We start from the raw sequence: 27,365 nt of genomic DNA, 5'->3' as shown, positions 1-27,365 counted from the left end.
ACTTTTGGTGAGAAAGATCTATTGTGGAAAATATGATCAAAGGATAATGGGGTAATCAAGTTGGAAGCAATTATACCCAAAGCTTCAAGCCTCCTCCCTGCCCCCCAGCAGCCTAGACTATTTTTTCCTTTCTTTCCTGATACCCTGTTATGTAGGTTGAACACCTGTATATGTAGTATGCTGACCTGTTACTATTCACAAGTGTCATTTGGAATACAGCAAAAGCAGAGTAAATATAAGTAGATGATCACAATTAGGCAAGGTAATGTAGCAGTTCCACTTAATTTGTTAACCTTGTTTTTCCTAGGTTAGTGTACTGCTTAGTTTTCAGTGCAGTGTCTGACCATCAGTCCAGGAGACTGAAGTGAAATCTGTATAGATTTTCTGAAATCTGGGGTCTTTCTCCATTAATAATCAATGTGACTAAAAGTAAGCAGAATGAGAAGCTAAGAATCTGAAATACTGTATTGATAATTAACGAACATTAATAATTTTTTATGGCAGTGCTTGAATTTTTTTTTTTTTTTTGTGTGGAGTATATTAAGTATGGTACTAATGCAGTCACTGCAGTGACAGATAGGGTGCTTTGAAACCAAAATTCTGAACAGGAATCCATAAATGGGATTTTTCCCTCTAGTTATCTGTATGTGCGCTCACATTTGGATGCTTGTATGATCATTATTCAGACCTCTACATAACCAGAAGACATATTCATGTCCTTCCCTCTCAGTTGTTTGGCTAGGTTGGAGTGCTTTTCATGAGAGTTTTTTTTGTTTTGTTTTGTTTTAGTTCTCATTTAATTTTGGCATGTTTTTGTCTTGTAGCATATAGTTTCTTCTGGGTTTATCTTCTTCCTCCTCCTCCTTTTTGCAAAGTGACAAAGATCCCAGGGAATTTCCTGATTTCCTGTCTAGTCTTATTCTTCTTTTCTCCAGTGTGATCATGCTGCTTACAAAAGTTTATGTCATACTGCATTCCTGACCACTTTCTGGTCCTGAGTTTTAAGATAAATTTCTGTAGTGCTTAGAATTAGGTTGCAAGCAAATGAATTTTAATTTGTTTGGGCTTTAAGCCTTGTATTTGAAGTATTAGAAAAGCATCTTGGAAGATCACCTAGCTAACTCTGAATTTATTTCCAAGTATTGAAAATCAGGTCGCTATGATGCTAAACTGTGTTGTACCTCCATCTATCTGTCACAACTTATCTGTCTTATTGTTATCAGGTCATATCTCTGAAATTGGTCTCAAAGGACTTCTAAGAGGCAAAATCTGCTGCTAGCTTAGTGTCTTGACAGTTACGCTTAAGTCTCCTAGGAATTTAAAGTAGCACCCTTTAGATGTGGGCTGAGTAAAACCAGATAAAGGATCCTACTGTTTGTTAAGGTGTTTTGTTTTTTTAAAAAATACCTTAGAGTTGCATTTCAGGGGCTTGCTTTTCTTTAGATAGACTTTGAAATCAAGCGCCCCAGCACTCAACATTTGTGAAAACAGTACAATCTGATTTTCTGGGAACTTTGTAGCAAGAACTTTATATTCAAAACCTCAGGCCACTTTTTCATCTTTATCACTAGTGCCCTAAGTACCAAATACAAGCCTCAGTGAACCATGCATCAAGTCTCTGTATCAGACAGCTTGAGAAATTTTGTGCTCTCCTTCTAGAGAAGACTTCATAGATGATTAACTGAAACTGGAGTACAGGATGATGCTCTTGATTCTCACTTCTAGTCAAAGCAGTTTACCTTGCTGAGTAATCTTTCCACAGACTATGACTGTATTCAGTATTAAACTATTGTAAATGAAGGACAGGAGAAGCTCAGCAGGATTTCTTCAGGAAATTTCTTTAGTACCCATACTGCATAAATGTTTTCTTCATCCGTGCAGAAGTGCAGATCACCTCCCTTCTGTCTGTAGCCTTTCTTACCTTGGATTCTGGTGCCAGCTGCTGCCTAAGATGTTGAGAATCACAGCTTTAAGCATCACTTTTTTATCTCCATGGCAGTTGTCCTTCAACAACTCCTTGGTGTCCTAGAAACCTCTGATTTCAGAGGTTTAACAGACTTTTTTTCTAAGGCTCTGTCCATTCTTGCCTTGGACCATTTTCTCTCTAACACATACTTGATGACTTGGTGTCCTTTGTAAGAGGACTTTGGAAGCCTTTGTTCAAACTTTTTGAGGCCTTGTGTCGGTTAGCTTACATTTGCATAATTTCTCCTGGGTGAATTCATTGTATCAGTTCAGAAGCCTTTGTTTTTATCCTGCCTTTCATTGGCCTGTAGGTGGATAGAAAGTTCTGATTTATAGGCAGCTGTTTTCCCCAGTTGTGTTGCAGAGAGGTCTTGGGTTTTTTGAATGCTGAGAAGGAAGCCCAGTCTCACTTACTTTGGGTATCAAATTCACTGCAGCATCTCTAAATTCAGGACTTATCTGCATTTCTATCTTTTTTCAGATCACAGTAGTCACAAAGAGAAATAATTAGCACTCCTCTGTCTCTCAGATCACGTGATGTTTGTTTGCCGTTCCTTATGCCAGACTTTCAGTGGTCAAGTCTGGATGTACCTTGCATTTTCTGTGGTTATGCAGTACTGGAATCATCACTGGCATCAGGCAGGACATCCCCTAGTCATTGAAATAATGAATGTGGGAAAAGGAAGGGCTTTTGTACAGTTCTAGCTTATATGTATTAGATCCAGGAGTAGCTTTCTATATTCCTTAGTGTGAATACTCTATTAAAGAGCAATGATTTTTGTATTATTGCTTTGGACATCTATTTTGAAATGAAAAATACAGGGATCACTTAAAATTTGGCCTGTGCTGGCTATTTAATTGCTTACATGTGTATGTTTAATGATTCTTTAGAAGTGCATTGTTGTAATGCAGAGTACTATGTAATATTATGGATTTTTTTTTTTTTGTGATAAGAGCTATAGAGAAAATCTGCTATGTAAGAAACATTGATTTAAAATCAGCTACCTTTTACTTGGCCCTTTTGTTCATAAAGGTGGTTGGGATTTGGTCTTACGCACTGTGTACTTGAAAAAATTATTAGAAGAAAAACTAAAAAATACCATATTGCCTTTTCAGTGGTTGACTAGTGTTTTGGGTTTGCATTTTTTCTTAAGAAAATGAAGAAAGATGCATGAAGAAAATGACTTCTTGGAGTATTTTTTAAATTTCAGGCAACTAAGGCTGGATTAAAAATCTACAGACCAGGTGTAAAACAAGATGATGAAAATTCTGGCGGCTGGTTCAGTTGGATATGGAGTTGGTCAGGTGAAAAAAAGGATGAACAAAAACAGGAAGTAAAGGGTTCAAGTATGTTCTTTTATTGGTATTTTTTCTATTATTAAGAATGACTTACTAGAAAAATAGGTCCCTATCAATGGAACTTGGGACTTGTTCAATATTTGGGCTATCAAATTATTGACGTTTACATTTTCTCTTAGGCTTTTTTCCCTGAATAAGTTGTTTGTTGCATGTTACAGAGGTACCTTACCATTCCTTCTGTAGGTCTTTCTGAACTGTCTTTAATTTGTGCCTTCTCCTGCCACAGTTCCTGTGTTTATGTACATAGTGTACTGTGTGTAGGGATTTGAAGAAAGTGCTGGAAAACAATAGCAGTTAATGGAATGTAAACAATTTTACTTCCATTCCCTTTATAATTTGTCTCTTTCATGCAGTGTATTAGAGTTTGATTCACTGAAGTACAGGCACCTAATAAAGGCTGTGGAACATGGAAAGTAACTCAAAAGACTGCTTCTATTGTTAGCAAGCTAGGAAATACAGTACATCAGAATAAAAGTATAACTGCTTTTTAAGGCATGCTTTAGGAGACTCGGGACTTTGCTTTAAACCTCAGGGTTTTTGCTTTTAGGAGTTCAGGACAATGTTGCCAGTATCTACTGTATGTTATAGAGCTACCAAGCACTGGAAAGCATATAACAGGTGTTTACATTTTTGATACCTATATTGAGTTTAACTTCTTTCAATGTGACAGGTCTTGAGGAGCTAATGACACGTGAAGAGAAGGCTAAACTTTATGCAGCAATTGGATATAGTGAAACAGCTGTGGATCCAACCCTTCCAAAATCAGTAAGTTGTAACTGACTACGATAATGAACAATCGGTAGCTTTATCTACTAATAAAAACATAAAGATGATAGGAAATGGTTTTTAAAATTGCTTGAAGCTCTGTCTTTGTACTTGAATACTATTCTGATGCTTTGTAATTAAGTTCCTGCATGCTGGCTTTGTGAAAAACAGCATCCTTAGATGTAGTTTCAGGAGCATGGTTATAAAACGTTGGATATTCTGAAAAAGTTCAGAATGAAATTTTGCTCTCAAGGTACAATAAAATCATGTAAGTAGTGTATTGTTGTTTAAGTTACAAAATGCTTCATATATTCTCATACAAAGTTGTAGCTTTTTTAAGAAAGTTCACAAAGTGATTTACTGGAAGTGATAGATGAGGTAGGGTAGGTAAGGAAAGGGGTGATTGAAGGACTGTAATGGGGAAGAACAGCTTTTCTGAACCCTCAGAAATAGCCTGGTACATCAACTTTACGTGAGATAGGATGCATGGTGCAGTGAACTGTCTTGCAACAATACATCAGAGGGCCTTTATCTCAAAATGTGGTGTGGAGACATCAGACGTACGTTTGTAAGCATTACTCTAACCCTGCCTTTCCATATAACTATTTGGGAATGACTTTTACAGCAGCTATGGGTATAAGCTACTTAGCACTGAAAAAACAATATCAAACTGCTATGTGTGGTTTTCATCTCTTTGTATTAACATATTTTATAATACACTGTTGTTTTTCCTGCATATCTAGTATGAAGCCATGAAGTTCTCTGTGAAGTTGTTAAGCATGTCTATATCAATAAGAGAAAACAAGCAAACTCCTGAGCTGGTAGAATTTGCATTAAGTGGCTTGAGTACAGTATTTACTCAACGACCAGGTGCCCAGGCAATAAGGTGAACTTTCTCTATCAAACTGTTCTTTGCTCCTTAAAATGTTGATGATGTTTAATAGTCCCTTTAAGGCTCTGTCATGATTTTGACTTCTGTTCTTTACTGTCATTTTTTGTGCAGTTTGGAAGCATAATCATTCTGCAGCTGATTGACAAAGTCAATGGATACTGTTTCCATTATAAAATTCCATCTTCAGAATTTTTTGTGCCAATACCTATTTTCTCCTTTTTTGTTGTTTCAGTTTATCATTATGTACAAGCAATCCAGTTTCTAACTCGTTTCTTGCTTTGAGAAGCAACTGTTACTCCCTTTGAAACTTAATCTGACCGAATTGATCTCATAACCACTGGTGTGGTTATTTAGGCATTTAACATGAATGAAGAATTCTAGTTTTCTGTTGAGCTTTTAGATTTGCAGAAGAAAGCTGTAACTGGTGATTTTGGCTTGGTTTTACGCTCTCACAGTACATGAGGAAAAGCAGCAATATGAAATCCTTTGTTTTTGTTTTACATGTAATGGCTTAGAAGTTCTGGGGGAGGGCAGCCTTCCTGTTTCAAACCTTGCCCCCTCTAATTTGAGACATATTAGTAGAATCTATGTATGACATTAAGGTACAATTGACCTTGCTGAGTTCTATGCATAATTTTTTCTTAAGTTTTGCTTGCAGCCTGTTTGTTACCCTGTGGATCTGAATGGCCCTAATAATGCTGTCGTACTGAGGAAAAGTGAAGAAAGTGTGTGGTGTTTGTTTGTTTTAATTTAAAAAAAATTAATAGTGAAACACTTCCCTTTGAGTGTTGGGAGATAAAGATCTTCAGATGAAAGCTGTTAAGAGGTGCACAGGGTACTGAAAAAAATAAGTCTACACCTCAAAAATGTTTCCTTGGAGTAATGAGGCTAGAAATCTTGTGCTTCTCCTGTGGTGTATCTTTTATTTCTCTGCGGTGGAACCCTTCCCTCTCTGTTCCTCAGTGTAAGCTGTGCCATCTAATTCCTGAGCTCATACTAGAGAATTCTTATTTGCATGTCTCTTCCCTGTCCTGGCATCTATCCTCATGAAAAGTGTATGAAGTGAACAACTGGGACCCCCTTTCTTATTTACTCAAGGGTGGCTAATAAACACCAACGATAATGAAAAGAAATGCAGTTAACGCATGGATATGTGTGATATATCCCTAGGCTAAGCTATTTATGTTTAAGGTAGTGTGAAGATACGTCGTTGTTGTTGGGTTTTTGTTTGGCTTATGATTCTTTCTATTTTGGCTCATTCCTTATATGTTTACCATCTAATTGTACCTACCCAGGTGGGTATTTCATCTGAATATGCTGTTTACCTTTCTTTACAGATTTGAAACAAAAATTGCCTCACTTGAAGTTACAGGCATGTCCCGAGAAAAGTGTACACCCTGTCTCCTCTCTTCTCGAACTGTCTATTCAGACAACAGTACCTCACTCTTAAGTATAATGTTTGAGACTAATCCTTTGGATGAGAAGGCAGATCAGAGGCTTAGAATAGAATCACAGCCATTGGAAATAGTATATGATGCAGTAAGTGAATACTTGGATAAGGTATAAATCTTGAAATATCTTACTTAATAGTAAATTTTCCATGTATTATTTTTGCTTCGTTTGAACAGATGACAATAAATAGCTTAGTGGATTTCTTCAGGCCTCCAAAAGATGTACATTTAGAGCAATTAACATCAGCAACTCTGATGAAGCTTGAAGAGTTTCGTGAAAAAACATCAACGGGTAAGTGCCGCATTCTCTTCTAGCTGCACACTCAGACAAATTTTTAGATTCCAGGAGTATGAAAATACAATCTTTCCGTATTGAGATGCATGGATCTAACTCATAGCTTTCTAATGCAACACCTAAATAAGCTGAATTCTTCAATCTCATTACAGAGCATTTGTTCTAGGTATTGGATAGTTTTGTCTCTATCTTTTTTAACTTCAGCTTCCTTTGTAAAATATGCTCTGCACCCTGAGGTAGTATTTCCATATTTATTTTCTTGTACTTCATGCAGAGTTAAAAACAGCGTATTACTTTCATCATTAAATATCTAAATGGCCCCAATTGTTTCATAGTCTTTAAAAACTGATAGTGGTCCTCTAATGAAACCCCTACATCCTTGCTGGAGTTGTTACTTTTCAGGACTCTAGCTGCCTTTTTTTAGGTGCTTTCCACTTTATTCCTTGGTAAATGTTGATTTTGATTTGGAATGACTCGGATCCAGTCATATCAACTGTATTTATCTATCTTCCAGTTACTCAGAATAAAAGCCATTTCTCTATTTTTCATTTTATCTTAGCTTTTTATGTCTAGAGATCTTATATTTTGACACATTAATTAAAATGGTCAATACTTTTAAAACTAGGATTTGTGGAATTAACTTGTTCCAGTAAGGATATCTGAGGGTTTTTAGATCAGAGGCATGTCCAACGCAGTGTCCTGTCTCTGACTGTGGATGGGAGAGGATACTAAGGGGAGATTTCACATAGAAATCCTTTTTGGAAGGAAAAATGAATGATTTTTTTTTTAACATTTAAATTTGGAACCAATTAATATTGTACACTCAAAAAAATGTGAATACGCAGTAGTAATAAGTGAAAGCAGTTAGAGAAGACTCAAGCATAATAGGTAGTTAATAGATTGCTTTTGGTAAGCTAATATCAGGAATGAAATCAGGCATCAGTTATATTTCTATTCATTAGTTCTTTGACTGAACTGTTAAATTAACGAATAATGTCAGATGAACCAGTAAAAGTTAGGTGGATCAACTTGCATGTCTTTTCTATGAGAAACCTCTCCAGCACTACTAAATGTATGGATACCACAGTTCATTCCTGAGATTAATTGGACAAAAATTTGCTTAGATTTGGTATGCTTGGCTCTCTGCTTACTACCACTGAATACTCTGGTTCTGATCATGATGGATTTTTTTTTCCCCCAGAAATATGAGATTATGCTATGTATCTACTATAATTTAAGCATAGCATTACTTTAGAGGTATATCCAATGATTCTTACCATCACAAGAGTGCTGATTTGGCCATAGTAATCTAAAGGCTTGCTCAACTTGCAAATGAGAAGCTTGGTGAAAATTTCTAAAAAAAAAAAAATAAAAATGCCGTGCATTGCTTGTAAAATCTTGGCTGAGACTTAGAGAATTACCAGGGAAAGATTTGATCTGCAGAATATTGTGTTTGCAGGGGACTATGGCAGTCTCAGAGGTAGAATAAAAAAACCCCAAAACATATCAAAATAATTCATTTAGACTTGAAGTCCTTGGGGAAGAATTCTTAACCTTTTCTTTCAAGCAGCAGAAGGTAGCTGGACAACATTGGGAAACTGTGAACTGCAGAAGGGAAGGAACTTGCTACACCAAAATATTTATGATTTTCAGCACCACTAGAAGACAAGACAAAAGCTTAGTTTCCCAGAGTTTACTTTATGGACTCAGCTGTGTTCCCTTCCCAAATGAAGGGGAAATAAAAGTAGTTTCTTGAATTTTTTACATCACTCAAATACAGTTAGGTATTGGGAACTGAAAAAATGTTAATATGTTTATTAATCCAAGTAATTTTATCTTGCAAATCCTGAAGTGTGATTGCCATCCAGTTCTTCATTGACTAATCTAGCTCTCCTGTGGCAGGGCAAGCTTTAGTAAATGTTGGAATGGTTTTAATTGCTTTCTTAGCAACGTTGAGTGTGTTGCAGTGTCATGTTTTCATCTTTGTAACTCACTATCTCTACTTCTGTGATCATCAGCTTGTTGGACCTGGTAAATATTAAATGGATTGTGGTAGTATCCTAAGGGAGTGTTCAGTGCTAACCCAAAGCAAGCTATTCTTTCCTCTTCAGATAAGCAAAAAAACCCCAGAATTTGATCTCAAATGTTCTGACAGTCTGACTTTCCCACCTAATTGCATGATTTCTAAACAGCATTTTTGAAAGACCTTATATTTGCTGATCTTCAGCACCTGAAGATGGAGATGCTTGACAGCAGAATTAGTGTAAACTTCAGTATCTCAGTAGTAACAACACAAGCAGTTTGGCCGGTGCAGTTGAATACTCCCCATAAGAACTTCCAGGACAACTTGATTTCTGAATCTACAGAGCACAATGAGTTAACTCAGCAGTTGCCAAGTTGTGGGACGCATTCCAGTTCTTCTCATTTCATTTCTGCTCAGTATGAAACTTGTTTGGATTTGCATGTGTCATGTTGCTGTCTCTACTTGTCTGTTAGCATTTTTTCTGTCATCATTTCATCTACTTGGTGCTTCTTTAAAGACTGCCTGTAATGACTGGTTCAGAAATCTGAAGAGCACCTGTAACTGCAATTAAACTTAGTCATCTAGCATTCACAGCTCATTTAAATAATTTAAAGTTAGACTTGAATTTCTTTTTATACCTTCTTTTAATTCCATAACTTCTGTATGGATTACTTTGTTTATATTTATTAAATGTATTATTTTTCAGGTTTGTTGTACGTTATTGAAACCCAGAAAGTTCTTGACCTCAAAATTAACCTCATGGCTTCATACATCATTGTTCCACAAAAGGGATTCTATGACCATACATCAAATTTACTCCTTCTGGATCTTGGTAGTCTTAAGGTATTCATTTACTTAGTGAAGTAACTTACTGAAAATGATGGTTTAGCTTTTATGTGATTTCCAGTTTCTTAATTTGTATTTTGTGGTATGTGTTAAGTACAAGTTCCCCTTGCAGTTTGTATTAGGTATTTATTTTAAATTGCTTTCCAGTCAAGGCAGAAATTACTAAACTCTTCTTAGTAGATTCTTTCACCCCAAAGATTTGTTAGAAATTACTCCTTGCCTGGTACAAAACCACTGTTGATGCTTTAAACTGTTACATGGAAAATGTCTATACATTTTTTACCTTAAAATACAAAACAGTAAACTCTTTACTTATGCGATTTAATGGTCCTCTGATTTTTAGTGTTACTATTCTTTTTATCAGTTAACCTTTTGGTCATTCAGTTAACTTAAAAATGAGAAAATGACACTGTTTCTACATATTCATTGGCAAACTTATTTTTTTCCAGGACAAATGATCTTACGTGAATACGGACAACTTTTTTTTTTTTTTTTTTTTTTACTTACAGTCTGAGTAGGAATAATTCTGCCACTTACTCTCTGTTTAGAGTGCCTTATCTACTCTTGTCATAAGAATTTGTTTCAAAGCCTAAAATACTGGTAAACAAGTAAATTGTCTATGTGTCTGCCACAGACTGACTTTCTGAGCATATGGGTTTCAGTAAAAATCATGGAATAGTTTGGGTTGGAAGGCACCTTTATGATCACCTAATGCATTGCCCCTGCAACGAACATGAACGTCTTCAGTTAGATCAGGCAGCTCAGACCCCTGTCTGATCTGTCCTTGAACGTTTCCAGGGATGGGGCATCTGCCACCCCTCTAGGCAACCTGCTCCACTGTTTCACCACTCTCATTGTAAAAAATTTTTTGCTTATCTGGTTTACATCAGCCCTCTTTTAGTTTAAAACCGTTACCCCTTGTCTGTCACAACAGACCTTGGTAAGAAGTCTCGCTCCATCTTTCTTAGAAGCTGCCTTTATACATTGAAAGGCTGCAGTAAGGTTTCTTCAGGCTGAACAACCCCAACTCCCTCAGCCTTTTTTTTATAGGAGAGGTGTTCCATTCTTCTGATCATTTTTGTGACCCTCCTCTGGACCTGTTGCAACAGGTCCATGTCTTTCCTGGTGAGGGCTCTAGAGGTGGGTGGGGCCTCATGAGGGCAGGGTAGATTTCTCTTGACCTGCTGGCAGCGCTTCTTTTGATGCAGCCCAGGATACGGTTGGCTTTCTGGGCTGTGAGTGCACATCACCAGCTCATGTCCCTCCAGTACCCCCAAGTCCCGCTCTGCAGGACTGCTCTCATCCCCCAGCCTGTATTGGTCATAGAATCATGTAATCATTTGGGTTGAAGAAGACCTTTAAGAGCATCAAGTCTGACTGTTAACCTAGCCCTGCCAAGTCCACCACTAAACCATGTCACTAAGTGCCACATCTACATGCCTCTTAAATACTTCCAGGGATGGTGACTCAATCACTTCCCTGGGCAGCCTGTACCAATGCTTGCCAAACCTTTCAGTGAAAAAAATTTTCCTCATACTGATCTAAACCTCTTCTGGCACCACTTAAGGCCATTTCCTCTTGTCCTGTTGCTTTTACTTGAGGGAGTGTGGGGGGAGACCAACATCCACCTGGCTACAACCTCCTTTCAGGCAGCTGTAGAGAGCAATAAGGTTTCCCCTTGTCTCCTTCCCTCCAGACTGAACAGCCCCAGTTCCCTCAGCCGCTCCCCGTCAGACTTGTGCTCCAGACCCTGCACCAGCCTCGCTGCCCGCTCTGGCCACGCTGCAGCACCTCAGCGTCCCTCTTGCAGCGAGGGGCCCAAACCTGAACACAGCGTTCGAGGTGCGGCCTCACCAGTGCCCAGGACAGGGGGACCATCGCTGCCCTGGTCCTGCTGGCCACACTGTGGCTGGTACCAGCCAGGGTGCTGCTGGCCGCCTTGGCCACCTGGGCACACTGCTGGCTCACGCTCAGCCGGCTGTGGACCAACACCCCCAGGCCCTTTCCCACCAGGCCCTTTCCAGCCGCTCTGCCCCAGCCTGTAGCGCTGCGTGGGGCTGCTGTGACCCAAGGGCAGGACCCGGCACAGAGCCCTGTTGAACTCCATACAGTTGGCTGCGGCCCATCAGTCCAGCCTGCCCAGGTCCCTCTGCAGAGCCTGCCTGCCCTCCAGCAGATCAGCTCTCCCCCCCAGATTGGTGTAATCTGCAAATTTACTGAGGGTACTCAAGATTAAACAGGACTGGCCCCAACATGGCCCCTGGAGAACACCACTTGTGACAAGCCACCATCTGGATGACGCTTGCCACCACTTGCCACCACTCATGGGGCCTGGCCATCCAGCCAGTTTTTTTACCCCGTGAAGACTATCCCATGAGAGCTCAGTGGGCACTTTTGTTGGCTACCTCGGTATCTTTGGGTGGATGCCATCCAGCACCATAGACTTGGTGTGTCTAAGCGGTGTAGGAGGTTGCTGCCTATTTCCCCTTGGATTATGGGGGCTGCATTCTTCTCTCTGTCCCTGTATTCCAGCTCGGGGCTGGGTACCCCGAGAACAACGAGTCTTACTATTAAAGATTGAGATGAAGAAATCATTAAGTACCTCGGCCTTTCCCTCATTCCTTGTCACTGTTTCCCTTGTATCTAATAAATGATGCAGATATTCCTTGGCCCTCCTTTTGTTTCTAATGTATTTATAGAAGCATTTTTTATTGTCTTTTATAGCAGTGACCAGGTAAAGTTCTACTTGGGCTTTGGCCCTTCTAATTTTCTCCCTGCATAATCTGATGACATCTTTGTAGTCCTCCAGAGCTGCTTGTCCCTTCTTCCAAAAGTCATAAACTCTCCATTTTTTTTCCTGAGATCCAGCCAAAGCTCCCTCTTCAGCTGGCCTGGTCTTGTTCCCCAAGGGCTTGTTTTTTGGCACACGGGGACAGCCTGCTCCTGCACCTTTACCTTCTTGAAGAATGTCCAGCCTTCCTGGACCACTTGGACCTTCAGGACTGTGTCCGAGGCTCCTAAGCAGGCCCAAGTCGACGGTCCTGAAGTCAAAGGTAGCAGTTCTGCTGAAGCCCCTTCTTCCCTGAGAAGTGAAAACTTTTTATGATTTCGTGATCACTGTGCCTAAGATGGCCTCCAGCCTCCAGAACAGTCCTCTGTTCACGAACAGCAGGTCCAGTGGGGCACCTTCCTTAGTTAACTTCCTGACACAGTTGGTGAGGGAGCCACCTTATACATAGTCCAGGAACCTCCTAGATTGTTTCCTCTCTGCTGCTGCTGTGTTTTATTTCCAGCAGACATCTGGCAAGCTGAAGTCCCCCATGAGAGGAAGGGCTAGTGACTGTGAGACTTCTGCCAGCTGCTTACAGAGTTTTTTGTCTTCCTCTTCATCCTTGTTGGGTGGTGTATAACAGATCCCCACCATGATACCTGCCTTGTTGGTCTTTGCTCTGATTCTTACCCAGAAACACCCAACCCTGTTGTCACCATCATTAAGCTCTAGACAGTCAAAACGCTGCCTAATGTACTGGGCTACCCACTGCCTCTCCTTCCTTGCCTACCCCTTCTGAAGAGTTTGTAGCCATCCATTGCAGCACTTCAGTTGTGCAAGTCATCCTGCCATGTTTCTGTGATGGCAACTATGTTGTAGTTTCCCTGCTGCACAGTGCTTCCAGTGCCTCCTGTTTGTGGCTCATTCTGTGTGCATTGGTGTAGATGCACTTTAGTTGGGCTGTTGATCCTGCTACCTTTTGGGGACAGAAGTTCTAATTCCTCCAGTTCTGTGTTTGTAAAACATCAATAACCCTTGTCTTTGCAGCTGCGTGGATCTCCATTCCCTGCTTCTCCCGAGATAGTAGGCTGAAGGACCTCACTAGCACATTGTCAAAAAATGGCATGCTGCCCTCAGGCTTATCTCTAGTGAGCCTGATTTTAGCCCTTTCCCTATTTAAATCTAGTTTAAGGCTTTTTCAGTGAGCCTGGCTAACTCCTGTGCAAAGATCTTTTACTCCATTTCAGACAGGTGTACCCTGTCTGTTCCCAGCAGGCCTGGTGTTGTGTAAACCAACCTGTGATCAAAAACCCCAAAATTCTCCTGGTATTGATCTGCTGGGTCTTCCCGTTTCTTTCCTTATCATTCCTTGGAACTGGAATAGAGGAGAAGGCTACTTGGGCTCCTGATCCCTTAACCAGTTGTCCCAAGACCCTGAAGACTGTCTTGATTGCTCTTAGACTTCTTGCAACTTCATTGCTGCTTACCTGAAAAGTCAATAATCAGAGGGCTGTTCCAGGGTAGGAAGCTTTCTCTTCATGTATTTAACCCAGGTCCCAGCAAGGCAACAGGCTTCTGTGTGAGTCTCATCTGCGTATTGGGTCTTCTGCCCTAGGAGACTGCCTTCTGACGGGAACAATAACCTGTGCCTTTTTCTTTATGGTAGCAGTTTTGACACAGGGCACAGGCTGACTTAACCTTGGCAACACCTCCATACTAGATAAACAATCATCCTTGTTATTGTTTGGTTATACTTACAGAGCCTCATACCTGTTATGCAAGGGCACTTGAGAAGGTGGAGTAATCACAGAGGAGATGGACCTGCTGTGCTGGGCAGGAACTTGTCACTGTTGCCTCCTATCCCTTAAGTCACTGTGTTCGGCCAGGCAGAGAGAGGATAGGGAATTCTATGTATCATGCATCCTGTTGGACCTGTCTCAGGGAAGGTAGGGTGCAGTTCCAGTAGTCTTACTTCTGTCTTGCACTCCCTGATACTCCTCAAGCTACTCACCTCCTCCCAGAGCTCTGTTGCTCAGCGGAGGGGTTCCTCTGGCTGGGTGCATCTCCCACAGGTGTGCTCGCTGTTGCTATCCTGTACTGGTGGAAGAGCAAGGCACAGCCTGCGGCCTGGCACGTGAGTGGCAACATGTTCCTGCCAGAGTTCTGTCTGAGCAGAAAATGGAGTTAGTGAGAAACATTGTTGTGTAGATCATAAAAATAATTTGGATTTACAACTGGATCTGTTAACTTCAGTGACTAATTATTTTACCAGCTCTTCTGAATACTGGTCATTTGTAGGCACTTTGTAGAGTTCAGTAATCAATCTGTATGTTGGTTGGGTGCTTGAGACAGCCTTCTAGATCTAATGGAGGAAGGGAAATAGAACAGCCCACTCATCTACTCCACCATTAGTAAATTTTATCTCAGAATAAGACATAGAAGAATGTTTCAGAATTGAACTCCAGTAGATATTTCTGAGATTTTTCTTTCTGCGATGGACAAGTAATTTTCATAGTGAATGGAACTCTTGGATTGGTTCCTGTCTAATAGAAATTAGAAAGCAAGATGAAGAAATGTGGCCATACAAAAAGACAGAAGTTAAATGCTCTCAGGATACAATTAATAATTCTGTATTCACTTTGATTGACGTATGCTTAAGTGAAATGTAGGTCATTCGTTGAATGAGTATGTTCAGTACAAAACAAATAGTCTTTTTCCCTCAGTTATGTACTGGATAAGATCAACTCCCAAGGGGGAAAATGGCATATAAAATTAAACTGTATCTCAATGCAGATACATTAGCAGACTTAATTAAGGTTACACAGGCAACATTAATTTAGTAAATTCTGAGTTTTCAATCTGTACGTTATTTTTGTAATGTGATTGTAGTTCAGTAGCACTGGAAAAAGACATGCTGTGTCTTGGATACTAGTATGTAAAGCTGTTTGTTTCATGGTTATCCAAAATATTATCTGAGCCTGACAAGAACCGATATGGATCCAAAATAGTAGATATTTAAGGATGAGGACAGCCATATTTTATTGGAGACGAACAGCACAGAGGGCACATACCCATACTTCTTTGGTATTTCACACTTGTATTCCACAACTGAGACAAAGGGATAGTGACTGATATTAAAGGAAAGACCTTGAACATAGATCACGAACAATCCAAATGCCGTCTTCCCTTTTACTCTGTTTGACTAACACGTAACAGGGTAAGACCACAACTAAATTCAAGAGGATTCAAAAATAAATTTCATGTTTCTGAGATGACTAATGCAGTAATATTCTTACATATATATAAACCCCTTACAGTTATTCTACTGGTTACAAAGAATTTGAGACTTCATACTTGGGGGTGCAAGTCACTTATTAAAGGAAATTCTATACAATATATAGTACAAAAAGTCATGGATTTTTAATTCCTTTTTAATTTTGCTTTTTTCATTGAAAAAGAAATGGAGTTTAATACTTTTTTTTCTCTTTTTTTTTTTATACGGGCTACTAATTTTAAGTAATTAATTCTCTGCTGTGATGTTTGTAAGACTGTGCCCTTATGAGGACTTAAAAGTTTACTATTTTGTCACGGTAGGATCACGTATTTGTGGAATTAATGCTTTGGGATTTTTGAAATTGATTTATGCTTTTTTTGTGCCTTTTTTTTAAGATGAAAAGCAAAAGTCGTTCTGATTTATCAGAACTCAAAGTAGGACAAAGCACTATTGAAGATATAATGTCAAGAGCTTACGACAGTTTTGATATCCAGCTCAGCAGTATACAGTTACTGTACAGCAAACATGGTAAGTATTCATGAAAGTAATTCTTCTGTATTGAGTAGGAATATTTTAGTGGTTATACGCCTTTATATTTTTAACAGAGAAGCAGTGGAGAATCTTTGGAACATACTTCAAGAGCATGTTCTAAATTGAGTGCTATGAACGTGTTACAGATTTCTAAAACATATCTTCAGGCCTTAGATTCCAATCTTAGTTTTTGCTATAAACAAAGTTCAGATAGATCCTTTATTTTTGAAGAGGTCTCATTTGATTTGTTGCATAATAAATATAAAGGTGTAATTTATTCACAGTATTTTCCTTCAGTGCCTTTTCCTTGTTTCCCTCCAATTCAGAGCAGAATCCATGAATAATGGTAACTTGATCATTTTTTGAGGGTTAATATGAGAATCCCTTATTGAAGGGAACTTTCACTGGTAGATTGGGAACTCATAATATTGAAAGAGTCAGAACCAGAGAAGTCTAAAGCATTTGACTATTAACCCTTTGGTTCCAGAGGGGAATCCAGAGCCTAAACTTCTAGTACCATGTATTTTAAGAGTTGGGCCCTTAGTCTGTAGCGTAGATGGGGTAGCTCTTTAGATGTGAACGGTAGAAATTAAGTAGCTCAGATCTTCTATGTTCGCATGTATTGATAGAACTGTAAAAGAGATCACATCACTTGAATTTTTAACAATATATGCTAATTAATATCAGATACTTTAATTCTGTGATATGTGTAATGGGAAGTAATCTCTTTCAGTGTTTAAAACAAAGGTTTTATTTGCTCTTATAGATGAGAACTGGCAAGAGGTTCGGAAGCTGAAATGCTCATCTCAACATATCTTGCAGCCCTTAGACGTGAAAGTGGAATTTAGCAGGGCTATGGTTGTTACAGATGCAAGAATGCCTAAGTATGTGGGTTCTTTCCTATCTTGAAATTTTATGGTAAATGACTTTTTTAGGGGAAGAAAAAAAAATCAGGGATCTAATTATACTTCCGTTATTTTACATTGGCCGTGTGTGTGTCTTGGAAGTAAAATACCTTCACTGAGAAAAATAGAGAATAAACTGCAGTAACTGCCATATGTTGAAGAGGTGTTAAAATGTTATGATGTTCTAAAATAAGTATGTATAATATATTTAAAGATTTTTATTAGATATTATTAGCTGTTTTAATTAGGTCTTTCTAGTAGCTGTTCTCATTTTGCAGTTCAAAAATAGTTTTGAACTATTGCAGTTCTCATTGAAAGTACTGATGAGCAAAAAACATGAACTTACAAAGTCTCTTCTATAAACATCACAAATTTATTCTGAAAAGTAATGTGCTATTATACTCCCTTTCACTTAAGTTATTAATAGTGCCATTTTACCTACTAGAGATGACTTCTCAGGGAAACAGCTGCATTGGTTTGCACTTAGGCTTTATTTAGCAAAAAACCTTTTGGTTATGGAAATTATACTCAATCAGAAGCAAATGTATTTTACTATTAATGATGAAATTTTGTTGTTAAAAATCACTGAGTCAAAGTGGCAGATATTACCTTTGCGCTTGATTTGGAAAGGGCATCCTCACTAATGCCTGATAAGGACACTACTACCATAAAGTCCAGTTGGTTCTGAAGTACTTGTAAACTAGTGTATTAATGCATTACAGGGTAATTTGGTTTATTATGTCATTAATAAGAATCATATTTTTATGCTACAACAAGCTAGTGTATATGCTTACTTCATTTTTAATACTGTTGGAAATTTAGATTTCAGCTAGGCACTTCAGAAAATTAATGACATAAAAATAGACCTCGGCTATTGCAGAAAATTGTTTAGTACAATCAGAAAAAATCAAGAGGCAGGTTATGAAGTAAAACAATTATGAAGAACTTAGGATTTACTTAGGAAAAACCTTAATACGCATCAGCAGTGCTGTGTATTAACACAGATCAATGATTGCATGGTATAATGGTGCCACCTTCTGGAAGGCTGGGAGGCTGCAGTCTGAATTTTGATGCTTGGGTTTACAAAACATCTTTCTCTTTTCCTCTGTACTTTTTCTTTGGTGGAGAAAGTGAGATAAGGGAAATACAACTCAAAGGAATCTCTTTTTTTATGTTAGAAGTTCCAAGGAGAGAAAATCAGATTTCATTTCTATGGTCATACAATAAATTGTCTTTTTTTAGGTGGGTTTGTAATCAACATCTGTCCAAGTTATGCTAGTATAACATGGGTTAAGGAGTTTCTGCTCTTAATGAGAACACCTGCTGCAGTATTGTACTACTACCTGTCAAACTGTCTTGGCTACCAGCTGTGCTTCTCCTTTTGGCATTGTATGTGTTTAGACTGATTCTGGGAAGATTTTCCCTAATGGATATTACTTCTGTGTTTCAAATTCTCATACAGTCACTTTGCGGCTTGGAGATCAGCTGCTGCTTCTTTATGAGTACCTGCACTGTCTACAGCTCTTAGGAATGCCATGGACAGCAGTTTAGTACTAGATAAGTTGTATGCCACAGTTAGTTGCTGATCATAACTAATTCTTTAACCTGTAGCAAGAGCAAGTAACCATTTAGAATCTTATCATGTTGATACTGTGACTCAACAGCAGCCGAACTTGTTCATTTTTTACCTCCTTTACTCTCCAAATTCTTCCAGTCTCTATTCTGTTGATGGTATTACGATATGCTAGAGTCATCTGCCAGTCTTGAAATGGCAGGTGCAGCAGCCTTTTATCTGATGGTGCAGATCTGACCTTTTCTTTAAGGGCTTGCTGCTTTTCCTTCTCACTTTGAGTTTTAAGAAGTCTGGAAATCATGAAATTTGGTATAGTATATATCCAGTTAGGATTGTATGACAAATTTTTACATTTGGTTACGTATTTTCCAAATCAAATGTTCTATTTTCTGTTGGTGTCTAGATCTTACTACTCAAACTCATCATTACTGTCAGTATCAGTGTCGCTTCAAATGCCAAATCGCTAATCACTGCATAATTTCTCTTTTTTAAAAAGAATTTTCAGTTAATGAATATTTATGAACAAATATTAAAGCTCATGTGATCTCTAGATGAAATTGTACACAAATGATAAAGATTAAATGATAGCTTTTGTCAGCAAAAATCCTCTAAATTTTAGTAATTACTTGAGTATAGGGTATTATGAATCAGTATGGCTCACCTCAGTTACACATACATGAGTGTATTTTCAGTATACATGTAGCTGCTCCTTTATATTCCCATTTTTATAAGTATACTTGCATATAGAGCCAGCATTATATTTTTCCTGCTCTTTTAATTCATATCTGGAACTGTGCTGTGGAATAGCATAGTTTGATTGAGAAAGGTGAGTGGAAAAACATTTGATCTACAGCAAAAACTAGTACCAAAATTGCTTTCTTTAATGTAGTAGGGTTTTATGAGTTAATTCCTTAGTTCAGAGAGCACCTATTATACTAAGTTATCTAAAAAGCAGCTAATTGTGTGGGTGTCTATTTTTTTTTAATTTATTTTTTGACGTTTGTACATTGAATCCAGTTGAATTCCTTGTGATTTTATTGTTCAAACCCAGTAATGAATTCACCAGGACTTTGTGCTGTCTTTGAGGAAGGCACATTTCTATACTGCTGCCTTGAAGAGAATACAGATTTATCTTTCATTTGTTGAAGAGCACTGTATCAAGGGCCTTTCACTGTTAACCTGTATTTTCATCTGCTCGTTTCCTAACCCTTAAGACAGGCTTTCACTGTGGTTGGATCTGAGTACCTGCCTTTCTTTCATTTCTAAGAATTGGGTGTAGTGCTCCTTACAGTTTTTTTCACTTGACATTTGGAAGCACTAATATGATTCTGTAGTTTTCTAGCCTGTGTAAATTGGTTTTTTTATGTTTGCTTTATCCTGTGGTATGTTTCCCCCACTTCTGAAGGAAGTGGCTGGGAGTCTTCTCATCTGGTTTATGAAGGTGTATGAAGCCAGTAATTAGGATACCAATATTAAGAGAATTCTGCCATATAATTGTGTTCATTTAAGAAAAAAAATATCCAATTTAGAGGAATGTACTTATTTGCAGCTTTTGAGAATGGCATCCTTGACATTTCTTTCTCTTTAATATAACCAGTCTGAACTTCAAAAAAGCTTTTGCGCAGGTTTCCTCATCTATTGAAGTACTTAGCTCCTCCATGACTCAGTCTCTACAGGTTGGGAATAATTTTATTCCACTTCCAGATGTTTTCTGAACCTTTAAAGCTTTTAAGAGTATTTTTGTGAGCCTGTGATTACTTGCAGTTATCTGCCTTGCCTCTGCTAAGCGCTTCCCATGTAACGGCATGGGCTATCTGTTGTACAAACATTCATCAAAAATGTCTTAACAATATACATGAATTTTTTGTAGGGAGGTTTAAGTGCAATGGAAGTGAGAATTGCTGTGTCCTAGATAACTGGAGCACTTAAGCAGAAGATGGACAGGTCCTTTCAGATCCAGAAGCTACACATCTACCCTGACCTTCTCTGTTAAAATAAAAGAACAAGAAAGGAAAAAAAAAGTCTAAATTTATCGCTGACAGAACTGGAATTAAGAAAAGTCAAAAGTAGTTGAGATTTAATTACCTGTGAGAACTTAAGGTTGTGAAGAAGTTCATAAACTGTAGAAAACTAGGTGCTTTAATGTGTACAATTTCATGCTTGACTTGTTCAGGTATGAAGAGCTGTTTTTCCAGTTACTTTTGTAGTTAGTTGAAGGTAATTGAAATTTCAGGGGTTTTGTCCTCATACCTTCTCCATTGTATTATATTCTGTTCCTTTTGATGACTGAGCTGTGAGTTAAGCACAGCAAAACTGGAAGGAAATGGCAGGTCCTGTGCCTTACACCCTATGTGTTTAAGCATCTGCTGTTGCCCACTGTCGGGAGATAGTTGACTTTTTGAACAGACCTCTTAATCTGTTCTAACTAGGTGTTGTAATAAAAGCATAAGCCACTTCTCTCCTTACTTCTGTTCTGCTCAGTTCTGTGAGAAACTGTAATAAGTTTTAGGTCTTTAAAAATCAGTGTCTACATTTGAAGTGATTCTACTTGATACTGGCCATAGCCTATTCAAACAGGCTTAAAATATGTCTTACTGCTTTCATTTTTAAAGACTTCTTTTGTTATGTCCTTTATAGCTATGCTATTTATTTCTCTGTTATATATCTAGACTACTGCTAGAGTCAGCTTAAATATATGTAATTTTTAGAACGTATTGTGTATACTTTGCTTGAAGTTTTGGGCTGTAAACATTCTTATGCAAAAAAACCCAACCAAACCAAACCATCTTTTTGTCTGTAAAATACTTTTAAAGGTTCCGTTATGTGATTTATTACAAGTAATTAAATTAAATGTGCCAAACAAGGGGGAACAATTTCTCATCAGGAGGAAAATATACCTTATGTAGCCAAATTAGAAGTGGTTATTAGTATTATTTGCAGTCCTGATCTGCAAGACATTGTATCAAATGGAAGTATAAATTACAGGAAGTATAAATTACATTAATAACTGGCTGTTCACTAGTTAAGTAACTTCTGCGTGCAACAGACATTAAATACGTATCTCTCAAAACACAATGGTTAGATGAGTAGTTTTCTGACTAGGAAGACTTGTGTGTTTTCAGAAGGAAATTATGTAAAGTTTGAATAAAATAGTTTAAAGATAACTGTGTTTACAAAACAGGTTCAAACTTTCTGGACAGCTGCCTTTACTTTCTATCCAAATATCAGACCAGAAGCTGACAAGTATCTTGGAGCTAATTGATAGCATTCCTAAACCAGAAAGTGCTCCTGCTACCAGTTCTCCTCCAAAACTAACTGAGGTAAGGCCTTTAAAAAATACCAGAAAAACCTCTTTTTGCTTTTAGTGTTGCAGTTTTGAACGGAGCACAAGGAAGTGGAGAACAAGCATGTCCTTAGTACTTCTTGAAAAACTTAACTAATTCTCTAAAGCTATAGAAATTTTGCTCGTTATTTAGTTTATTGTGATCTTTGGCTGAAAATTATGGAATAGTTGTTCAGTGGCTGAATTTAAAATGCTTCCTCCCCTTCCCCCGCCCCAGCCCCGCAACCTTCTGCTAGTCTGGGAATTACTTTGTAGTTCATATTAATTGTGGTTAACAAACTTTTGTTGAGGATTTGTTTAATTGTACCTTCAAATTTACATATATATCAGTGCTGCAGAGTTTGGGTTCAGCTGGTTTTTTTTTAGCAAAGGGAAGGTTGACACTTCGGAATTTTTAGAATTTAAATGGTATGTGGATCTTAGATAGGAGTTTAACTTTCAAAAATGAAACAAAAAATATCCGCTAGCTGTGGCTATGTTGGCTAAACAGCATCTGACTGGAAAAAGTGGAAGCTTCATTTCATCTGACTTAACTGCTCATCACAGCTTCTCTTCAGTCAGTTACACAGCATACCTGAGTGGGCAGCAGTTCTGTCTTGCATGTCTTAAGGTTTATGGGTGTGGAGTGCATTCTCCCCCTACTTGCCCACCCCCTTTCCTTAGTTAAAACTGGTGCAGGTCACTATTTTATGCCATTTTGAGGACTGAGGACTGCCACTTTGTTCTTATTACTACTGAAAAGTGGTCTTTACCTGTTGATATGAGCTGTTCTTAACAAAACTAGGAAATGAACTCTTGAGTTGCAAATGTTAAACACCACTCTAGTCTGCATGATCTGGCTATGTTTTATGTATCTTTAAAGCAGTCCTATCATTTGAACATATGTGAAATCTCAAAGTTAAAGACATAATTGGGCTATCCATTTGTCGTTTGCAAATACTTCTAATTATCTGTTATTTAATCTTTTGTGTACTTGATTCTAAAGGAATAATGGTTCTCTCTGTGTTTTTTTAAAAAGATTATTTAATTATTATCTTTGCGTATTTGTACAAATTATTCTGCCCTGTTTCTGATGGCTGTTGCTTCAGTTTTGGTGGCATTTTCTGTGGTTTATGTTAGCATAATATTAAATAACAGTAAATGCACACAACTAGACATGCATACCTATTGAAAGTATGTATAGAGTGAAGATAGTTTCCCTTCAACATGTAATTCCTGCTATGTCTTTAGTGGTGACATTAAAATTGTAACTAGTTCTGCCCTGACATGCTCTTTCAGTCTTCCTATACTAACGGTGTCCCTGAGCCAAAAGCCACCCTAGTTTCTGTTTTGTGCAACTAATCACAGACTTCCTTCAAGAATAAGTGATGGGATTTTAGTTTTAAATAAATAAAATGTGTACACATATGATGATTATCCTGTACTTTATAACATTACTTATATTTGAATTTAATTTTAGACTTCAACTATTTCATTTAAAATATTTCAAGTGCTTTTGTGCTTAGTATTACCTGTATACTACTTGTGATGCTCAAGATGAGGTGAGGGAAGACAGCCAGTGTGAATGTATTTGCATTATATGCAGCATCCGTATTAAAGCCTATGGTTAAACTTGTCTGCTTAAGCTTCCATCTACTATAGAGCTGGACAGACTCAAATTGCTGGTATTAAGTTCAGTTAATTTGAATTAATTTGCTGCTTTGTTGGTGGCAGATACACTCCCATGCTTTTATCCTTGTAGCTGACATTGTTCTGAGCTGTGTTGCCATCACATCACTTCTGAACCTAAAAGGATGTGAATCCCTTTTTCAGAGCTCCCCATGTGAACTTTGTTTTGTGGAGGAATTGTTCTTGAGCTGCAAAAATGGAAGACTGTTCAGAGCAGATCCTTCTAGGTTTTTGCACTCTGTACTTTCTTGTGCTTCTGTAGAAGAAGGCTGGCCACTTCAGTGTGGAAGACTTTGCTTCTTGTGATTTGGTACTGTGAAGTAAATTCTCACAGTTTCTTCTCATTGTAGTCTTAGAATGTGAAAGTGTTATGTATGAGACACTTTCACTGTTAAAAGACTCTTAGAGACTTGTATCTACTAGTCATAGACATGGATATATTCAGTAAGGTTGAATTATGTGGCTGGAGGCAGAAAAGAGACTATTGAAATGTGGAGAGTGAGATAAATCGAGCCTTGGAAGCCATGTTCAGAGGTGCATGTTTCTTTGCTGGAATAATGCTTAGATTTCTGAATGATTGTCTGAGGCTGGGCTTTTAAAGTAGCAATATCGGGGTGGGTAGGGAGAACTACTGTTTGCACAAGTCCAGAGCCAAAGACATTCAAGAAGAAAGACATACAGACAGTGCACATCTCTCTCCTTCCTTTAGTACTCTGTGCAAGGCACATGTATACTAAATATGCACATGGAACATGAAAGCGATAGTTCTGTACAAACTCAGACCACTGGGACTACTTTCTAAGGCTTGATGGGAAATCTGGCTTTAGTGAATAAACCATTTGGTTACCTCCACTAGGAGAATTTAATTCTGTCATATGTGATACCACATGGAATGAGGATTCTTTTCCTTTTATCTGCTGTAGTGGCAAAGCAGTGACATTTTATGAATTTTCAGTTACGTCTCTGGGTTGTGCATAACCTCATCTCACAAATGAAGACACTGCTAGCATCTGGTTTTCAACAGGGCTCAGTGCCGGGTCCTGCCCTTGGGTCACAGCAGCCCCACACAGCGCTACAGGCTGGGGCAGAGTGGCTGGAAAGGGCCTGGTGGGAAAGGGCCTGGGGGTGCTGGTCCACAGCCGGCTGAGCGTGAGCCAGCAGTGTGCCCAGGTGGCCAAGGCGGCCAGCAGCACCCTGGCTGGTACCAGACACAGTGTGGCCAGCAGGGCCAGGGCAGCGATGGTCCCCCTGTCCTGGGCACTGGTGAGGCCGCACCTCGAACGCTGTGTTCAGGTTTGGGCCCCTCGCTGCAAGAGGGACGCTGAGGTGCTGCAGCGTGGCCAGAGCAGGCAGCGAGGCTGGTGCAGGGTCTGGAGCACAAGTCTGATGGGGAGCGGCTGAGGGAACTGGGGTGGTTTAGCCTGGAGAGGAGGAGACTCAAGGGGGGTACCTTACTGCTCTCTACAGGTACCTGAAAGGAGGCTGTAGCCAGGTGGATGTTCATCTCTTCCCCACCCCACCCCTCAAGTAAAAAGCAATAGGACAAGAGAAGATGGCCACAAATTGTGCCAGGGGAGGCTTAGATTGGAAATCAGGAAAAATTTCCATCACTGAAAGGGTGGTGAAGCATTGGTACAGGCTGCCCAGGGAAGTGGTTGAGTCACGTTTCCTGGAAGTATTTAAAAAATCCGTAGATGTGGTGCTTACAGGCATGGTTTAAGCGTTAGGCTTGGTAGCGTTAGAATAACAATTGGACTTGATGCTGTTAAAAGTCTTCTCCAGCTTATGATTCCAACAATGATTCTGTGATTCTGTGAAATTTAGGAAGAATTCTGTGTGCTCTTATGTCTTCTCTGATGTCTTTTTTCCTTTTCCCCACCTGTCACTAGTATCATGTGATTTTTATAAAGAACAGTTCAACTTTTACTCTTCTGTGAAGTTGCCATACTGCAGCCCTATGAGGGACTAGGTTTTGTCTTCCCTGAGTTTTCATATGATGTGCTTTTTCTGGCCATCTTTTCATCTGTGAAGTTGGATGTTTGAATGGCTGCGCAGTGTTTCCTAATGTATTTTCTCTGTAGCTAAATGAATGTGTAGTACCTGCTGTTTCTACCTGATTTAGGCCTCATGTCTCTCCATGCTTTTAATTTTAGTAATGCAAGTGTTGAAATGCAATGATTTGTATTTAAAATAATACCAGTTTCCTTAAGTCGTAAAACTTCGTGGAGCACATGGGCTTGCAATAGCATGCATGACCAGTGAATTCTTGTAAAAAAATTTGTTATCTCCTGTTTCAGGCTGCAGTATCCCCTGTACTGTCAGCACCACATTTATCACAAGGTGTGTTTCCTGTGTTGGATCTTCATTCGTTTGCTGAGTCAGGTAATACGATCTATTTTGAAGTCTGATTTGATAAACAGATCAAGTCAAGTTTCTGAGTTTGTTGAATTTGGTTCCTTTGGAGTAAGTCACCATTTTTGGCTTTGTTTCAAGTTCCTGCAGGTTGAGTAGTGTTATGTTCTGCACAACTTATTACAATTCACTTTGTACAAAATATTTGTGTCTTTTCTCACAGCAGTAGAATTCTGTATGCTTGTTCTTGCCCTTCCCTTTCTGAAGGCAAAGCAGTAAAATGTTTATTTGGTAGGATGTCTTTGCATATGTTTCTACAAACCTCTATTCAGAACATCTGAAGTAGTATGTATGTCATCTTTTGCTTCAGTATGTACTTAGTCCTCTGATGGTTTTGGATATTTTTTCTACTGTAAAGGATTTCTCCTCTGCTTAGCTGGATTTATTTAAATTAACAAAATACTGAAATAATGACTGCTAGAAACTACTGTGTTGTTATAAATAAATATTATTTCAACTTCTGCAGGATCAAAGAGAAGAATGTCTGTGAAGAAGCTAGTCGTGTTTAATATTGCCTTGCTGTTCAGACAGCTTAGCTAGATTGTAACATTCCATCTAGTAGTTAACGTTTGAAAAATAATCAACTATGTAGGTGTTATTTCAGTGTCAGTCACCTTTGTCATGCCAAAACATTAAACTGGAGAAATAGAGAGCAGTACCTCTTCTCTCGCAAGTTAATGATATATGTGGTTTGTAAACACTAGCAAAATTATTAGTGAACTTAATTTTTACATGTACTCTATCACTTTAAATTCAGTGTGTCTGCACTATGTATAGAAATACATATTTGTGCATTTTCATCTATTTTTTGTATTAGTTCCTTTAAGTGCCCCAAGGTAGAGAGAATGTGTCTTTCAGTTCTCAAACATTAGGGTGAGGTGAGAGTGAACAGTGGCAACAATGAATTTGAGAGAGTACTAACTAGACTTTAGATTGAATCAAGTCTGGTTTTTAATTTATACTATACATACAGCTGTGTAATCATTTTAATGGATTCATGTTATTTCTCTGTTTTCATCCCCCAGGCTCAAAGGTGCTTTTAAGCCTTAGAAAATACCTCTTTATATCACTTCAGTTTTGTCAGAAGAAAGATACGTTACCTTTAACTTCACTGTTTATGGTTTTTAGGTGATGGAAAAGAGCTGTGTAAGATGGTGCAATTAGTTTGTCTTTGTCATGCTTCTGTAGTAATGTCAGGTGGTTTAAAAGCTTGATAGTCCTTAGGTGTCTCTCCTGAAATGGGAGATCCTTAACAGGGAGAGATCCACAGTAGTGTTGCTGATAGTAAGGCAA

General features: G+C 38.5%; 1 protein-coding gene across 3 annotated transcripts in view; it reads left to right on the top strand.

The window, feature by feature from the left end:
• Window positions 1–27,365, top strand: part of VPS13A (vacuolar protein sorting 13 homolog A) — a 112,554-nt gene that overhangs the window by 16,719 nt on the left and 68,470 nt on the right. For all 3 annotated transcript variants that reach the window (XM_056324034.1, XM_056324036.1, XM_056324035.1), the window contains exons 15-24: window positions 3,177–3,312; window positions 3,995–4,089; window positions 4,833–4,975; window positions 6,319–6,520; window positions 6,610–6,724; window positions 9,457–9,593; window positions 16,036–16,168; window positions 16,938–17,055; window positions 21,831–21,969; window positions 25,958–26,042. In XM_056324034.1, the coding sequence (XP_056180009.1) occupies window positions 3,177–3,312; window positions 3,995–4,089; window positions 4,833–4,975; window positions 6,319–6,520; window positions 6,610–6,724; window positions 9,457–9,593; window positions 16,036–16,168; window positions 16,938–17,055; window positions 21,831–21,969; window positions 25,958–26,042 (1,303 nt within the window). The remainder of the gene's footprint in view (window positions 1–3,176; window positions 3,313–3,994; window positions 4,090–4,832; window positions 4,976–6,318; window positions 6,521–6,609; window positions 6,725–9,456; window positions 9,594–16,035; window positions 16,169–16,937; window positions 17,056–21,830; window positions 21,970–25,957; window positions 26,043–27,365) is intronic.

This window comes from Falco biarmicus, chromosome Z, assembly GCF_023638135.1.
Source record: "Falco biarmicus isolate bFalBia1 chromosome Z, bFalBia1.pri, whole genome shotgun sequence".
Taxonomy (NCBI): Eukaryota; Metazoa; Chordata; class Aves; order Falconiformes; family Falconidae; genus Falco; species Falco biarmicus.
This window is presented reverse-complemented; position numbering and strand designations above follow the sequence as displayed.